The following is a 6,000-nucleotide window of genomic DNA, read 5'->3' as shown; positions in this document are numbered from 1 at the left end:
CGGTTCGTCATCCACCACCACCCCTCCCTCCTCCTCCTCCTCCTCCTCCTCCTCCTCCTCCTCCTCCTCCTCCTTTTCCTCCTCCTCCTCCTCTTCTACTTCTTCCTCCTCCTCCTCCTCCTCCAACCAAGGTCAAGCACAACCTTCAAAACGCAGCCCCCAACCCATTCTTCGACTGCCTCCGACTAAACCGATTGCGCTTTGTAACACTGCTGCTATCATCCAGGCTCGCCTGACTCTTGGTCAGCTGATTGCGGCCCGATCGGTCACTGATGCTGTACCCGCCCTCTCCGCCACTAAAGTTTCCATGTCCCCTTCCATTGTGATGATGTCCACCTCCGCCACCGATATTCACCATGGAACCCGCCGGGCTGGACGACATGGACATGTCTCCAAAGTTGTCGTTGGAACCTACCAGGTTTTGGGAAAGCGCCAGGTCCTTGGCCCGCTCCAGCGACTCGATCCACTCGTCTACTGTAGACTTGCTGCTGCTGCTGTTGTTGCCACCGTCTCTTCCTGCTCCTCCGTCTGATGATTTGTCGGATTTGTCTTTGTGTTGTTTTTCCGAGGACTTGGGTTCTTCAAAGGTGTAGTGTACGCCGCCCTGGATTTGGGGTGTCCTTGAACATTAGCATCAATATCGATATCACCTGATGAATAAAGGGGGGAATATATATTCCACTGGATATGGGGGGAAGGGGCTGGTAATTTTACTCACCGTGTCGACACACCAAACCGGCTGGCCCTTAGCGTCGATTTGGGCTTTCCACGTGCAATCCGAAGCCAGAAGCGAAATCTCCTGTTTCGCCTTCTTCTCCTCGCCGCCGGCTGGCGCAAACACGATACGGCCGCTCGAGGTGATCATGACAAGCCGCTGTCTCTTCTTGGTGGTACTGCCGCCAAAGAAGCGAGCCAACTTCTTATGCCCTTCTCCGCCTTCCTTGCCGTGTGGGCTGTGCGGTATCGGCGATGACACGACCATCAGGTCGCCCAGCTTAAGGATGCGCTCGTTGTTTTTGGTCAATACGGGTGACCAGTCAAGATCCAGTTGCGTAGGAGGCGGTAGTTCGGTGATGATCCTAGCAGGTCGGTTGACGTTGTTATTGGCCGGTCCCCCTTGAGTGGTGGTGTTGCCTCTGGTTGAGCTTGGGTTGCCCATGGGCATAGAGTGATGATTATGATTCGAATTCGACCCACCTCCGCCCAAATGCATCATTTGCGGTTGCTGCTCCTGGGATCCTGGTACGTACGGCCTCAGCCGCGGTGCCTTCATCCTCCACAGTTCCTTGCCAAACATTTGTCCGGCAAAGAACTCGTGCTTCTTGATGTGCTCCACCGTGAAGCGCTGAGCCGGGTCCAGCACAAGACATCGTTCTACCAAATCGCGCGCGGCAGGTGGGAAACCAGGCGGGAATTCGTACTCGAGTTTGACGATCTTTTGGAAAGTAAGATACTCGGTTCCTGCTTTAAAGGGAGGCCGACCGGCGAGGAGTTGGTAGATAATGCATCCAAAGGCCCATATGTCGCTTGCTGTGCTCGCCGATTTTTCCGTCAGGAGTTCGGGGCTCACGTATTCAGCGGTACCAACAAACGAGGCCGCTCGCTCGTCATCCTCGCCACTTTGCCCGGGTGTTTCCTCTGGTGGTCTGGGATCTCGAGGGTCTCGCAGTAGCTTGGCAGTGCCAAAGTCGGTGATTTTGACGTGCATCTGTTCGTCCAGGAGCACGTTCTCGGGCTTCAGATCACGGTGGATGATACCTCTCGAGTGCATGTAGTCGATAGCGTCCAATATTTGGGCGCCATAGAACCTGGTGCATTCCACGTCGAACGTCCCCGCCTTCTTGAGCACGCCCAGCAGCTCTCCGCCAGTACATAGATCGAGGACGTAATACAGCGAAGTCTCGTCCTGGAAGGTGTAATACAAGCGGACGATACCCGGGTGCTCGGTCAGCCGGTTCAGCGTGTTCTTCTCGATATTGACGTATTTGATCTTCTTCTCCTTGATGATGTGCTTCTTCTCTAGGACCTTGACGGCGTATTCTCTCAGGGTTTGGCGATCGGTCGCAAGGTAAACCGTGCTGTAGGAGCCCTCTCCCAATATCCTCCCAAAGGTGAAGTCGCGCACTCCTTTCTTGACCGGCTTCATTGTCACCCTCCCATCGGCATCCACCTCTCTCCTAACGCCGACTGCCGCACCCCGGTCTTTCCATTCCTCGCTGCTGGTGGAGAGCATGGGTGGTACTTCTCCCAGCCGCGCTTCTGACGTATAGGTGCCCGGCGCGGCTACGGGGATGCCCGGGATCTGAGAATATCCTCCTTGAACCCCGCGTGAGCTCCTCCTAGGAGGCAACGCGCCGTTGGGATCGACGCCCATGGGAGGACCGGGACCGGGCCGGCCTTGGCGGTATGATCGACTCGGCTCTCGTGTGGGGGCACCAGGGGGCGCACGCCTAGACTCGCTCCTCGAAATCGTGGGCACGCCGTATAGAGAAGTCCGAGACGTGTCGGTCTGGATTTCGTTCCTTAGCTCGTTCCGTAGGTCCCCATATGCAGTCCCGTGTCCATGTGGGTGGTATGCTCCCCGCTGCGGATCGCCCTCCATTGACTGTAGTGCCCCTCCGGGAGTAGGTCTTGCGTTTGGTGGCCAGTTTCCATTTCCTGCTGGCAATTGTTGACTAGTTGGGGGATAACCGCGGGCGCTGAGGTTGTCTTGGGCATTCTTGAGGATCGCGGCGGCGGTTTCGTAGGTATGGGGCGGGCGCTGCGGGGGGTCTTGAGGGGTAACCTGCCGTTCTAGGTCCAACGGTGTCCGCTGAGAAGGAGGCTGTGCAGGCTGTGCAGGCTGGGGAGAAGTCGTCTGGGGGGCATTGTTCGTTGTTGCGTCTTGATGGCTCGCAGAGGACTGATTGGCGGGAGCATCGGGGGTTGTCTGATCGTTCTCGGTCGAGTGGACGGAGTCGTCATCGTCGAGGTTGGCGATTCGTAAGCCGCCAAGCGCTTGGGACAGGCTGAAGTCTCCGTTCATTGTGCTAAGGGGCGACGCCGCCAAGCGAAGGATAGGTGGGCTGAATACACTACAATACTATGGCGACGGTCGTATGGAAACCAACCAAGCTATCAGCATATAGCTGGCGGAGTGTAGTGTAGAGTCGTCGTCGTGGTGCGTGGCGGCTGAAGGGGGCGAGGAGGGTCGAGTACAACGAGTGCGGTCCCGGGGGTCGGTCAATCGAAGCGGTCGATGGCTGAGTGCTTGGGGTGGTAGGGAGATGCTGGAGAGATCGAGCGAGTGTAGGGTACTATGTTCTTGGTTGGAAGGATGAAAAGCGTAGTCGGTAGTGGTCTGACTGCTTTGGACTGCTGTGTAGGTAGTCTAGGTACTGTAGTAGGTAGAACTAAACCCTGGCTTGTCAGATCACCACTTTGGGTGTTGCGTGTTGGGCATTGGAAGAACAGGAGGCAGCGGCCGTCTGTCTTGTCGAGCGAGTGCTGGTAGTAGTGTAGGTAGTGTAAGGTAGTGTAGCCGTGCTGGACTAGGTACAGAATGGAACAAGGAGATGAGGAAGCTCCAATCAACCTCCAGGGTACCCGGGAAGCAGGGGGGGGAAGGGGGGGGGGGGGGGGGAGGGGGAGGGAGGGAGGTTCGGCACGGGGGACCGCGGTGGTGGTTTTTTCTGGGAGGAGGTGCGCTGGCCACTCAAGCTGGCTGATGCAAGGCCACGACTGCGGGCTGCTGCTGCGTGCGGTACGGGCAGTGTGCGGTGCGTTGCGGTGATACTTTAATTGGGAGGTAGAAGAAACAGCAATACTCCAAGTATGAATGCAGATTTCAGGAGTTGATGGGGATGTGGTGGAGGCTTGTAGTTGACAAAGTTCCAGATAGGTGAACTAACAGTAGTTCAGGGTAGGGTACGTACCTCTACCGCCCGTTGTGTGGTTGTGTGCCTGTGTCTGGCTGTGTCGACTTCAACGGACCTGTTGAGGGAGAGAGATAAGCAGTCAGTCGGTTACGGGACCGCCGGTGATGGTCGGGGATACAAGTCGGTGAGGATTCTCTTTTTCGTTGTTGCTTCTGCCAGTCCAGCTCGGGCACTTTGTTCGTTGAATGGAAATGGGGAGGGGACAGTTGCAGATGGTAGCAGTGTTAGTGTAGCTACCCATCTACCCAGCTGAACTGTGCTTCCACTTTCCATTGACGGATGGAGAAGCAGGTAAGGTAGTAGTCCACGTCCCAACCCGAACAAATAAACGAAGTGTTTAGTCGAGAAAAAGAACAATTACAGGAAAAGTGTCAAATCCATCGCATTCCTCTCTCTTGACTTGACTTGACATAATCCACCTGGCACCTCATCATTCTACGGTAAGCTCCCACCGGCAGCGAGGTCGGGTCCGGGCAGTATACGACAGCCCGCCCATCAAATACCAAACCTTACAGTCTTCCAGTGAATAGATGGGACCTGCTTGCTGCTGTCACCTCACTTCCATCTTTTATTTCAGGCAGCTCCGCCAAAATCCACTCTTTTGCGGCGTCACTCTCCGAAGAACCGGGGGGGGGGCTTTTGGTGTTGGGAACTTCCTTGGGAATCCAGTCATGATTTTTTACACGGCATGACGCGGCGGACCATGCTTTGACCCTCCTCTCTCTTCAGTTCACAAAAAAAAGGGATGCGAGATGCTTCATGCACAGAAAACATGGAAGCCGGACAAGGAAGACGACGACGGACGTTACCGGCCACTTGGGAAAGGCAGAAAGGCAGCTACCTACCTACCTACCTACGTATCTCTTCCTATTCTAATCATAGTACAATACACTACACGACGACACTACCGCGGGATTGACAAGCGCTAGGTACGTAGAGTAAGTGACAGGGCCCATCAACGAAATGCCTTGGAAATCGACAGCTAGAAAAAAAAAGTGATTGCCGGTTATCTCGGTACTGTCCTCTTTAATCAACGCTGCGGCCACGGTACGAAATTAGCGATTTTCGAGCTGCGTGATGACGGATGGCTGATGCCCAGAAAGTGGAAGAAGAGCAGATCCATCACTACATGAAAAAAAGCTTGGACCCTTCCAATGGACTTTCATTGTACACTACAAATGTGGTCCAAGTGTTCCTCAACTTGGAGAAACGGGCAGTCGGGTACATTTAGAATTATAGATAAGGAATGGAGGTGCGTTAACGCACTCCTGCGTTAGCTGCCGCTTCCACATGCACATGAAATACATCCGGGCCTTTTATGTGGGATCCCCCATGATTTGGAAGGCTTTTGATTTGGTTGAATCCATCATGATGGTTTACACTATTTTTCGAGTTCTCGGATCAATACCTACAGGTAGGTACCTAATTACTGTACCTAGTGGTGGGCAAAGCTGCCCCTACCAGACTGGTGCGCATCGTGAATTGTTAGTGCATGGTTTGCTTAGCACCTCGTGAATGCCTTCCCTGTGACCCCGCCTGCTAGTCTACTCGTCTCTTCTCGTGTCAGCTCGTCTCGTGTAAAGACGGACGCTGACAAACCTCAATGGATTCGAATTGATGTTAAAAAGTGCTGGTTACGGGTTTGTCATTTGCCATGTTTATATTGTCCCACTTCTCGTTTACCACTAGTCCGAAAATTCCATCTTCGCAACAACAGCTTTCAGTTGGATTCCAGTCTCGGGACTCATCGTGTTCCACGGCTTGAGCACGGCCACCATGGCAAAGCATAAATACACTTTTTCATGGGGGGATAGACCATAAAGTCAGGTTTCAAATGTTCGTAAGGTAGTTTGTTGAATGGCTGAGCTATATTCCTTACTGCTACGGCTGGGTCGTTTCTTACAATGACGGGAATTCGTCAGGACCCTCCTCAGCTTTATACTTACCTTTGACGATTGCCCTCTCGTGCTTACCTTCGACGATTGCCCTCTCGTGCTTACCTTCATGGCCATATTTCTCGAGACCATACCAACCTAACTGACTTCTTTCGCGCTTACTTCCAACCCAAACCACCCTCGATAGC

General features: G+C 54.0%; 1 protein-coding gene across 1 annotated transcript; it reads right to left on the bottom strand.

The window, feature by feature from the left end:
- Positions 1–145: 145 nt before the first annotated feature.
- On the bottom strand, positions 146–3,025 carry NEUTE1DRAFT_130853 (uncharacterized protein; the record flags this gene model as incomplete). Its single annotated transcript, XM_009854360.1, has 2 exons — positions 146–604; positions 719–3,025. 2 exons carry the CDS (start codon positions 3,023–3,025, stop codon positions 146–148), a joined length of 2,766 nt encoding a protein of 921 aa, XP_009852662.1.
- Positions 3,026–6,000: the final 2,975 nt, after the last annotated feature.

The sequence above is a fragment of the Neurospora tetrasperma genome (genome assembly GCF_000213175.1).
Source record: "Neurospora tetrasperma FGSC 2508 unplaced genomic scaffold NEUTE1scaffold_4, whole genome shotgun sequence".
Taxonomy (NCBI): domain Eukaryota; kingdom Fungi; phylum Ascomycota; class Sordariomycetes; order Sordariales; family Sordariaceae; genus Neurospora; species Neurospora tetrasperma.
Note: the sequence above shows the minus strand (reverse complement) of the source record. Positions and strands in the feature narration are given on the sequence as shown.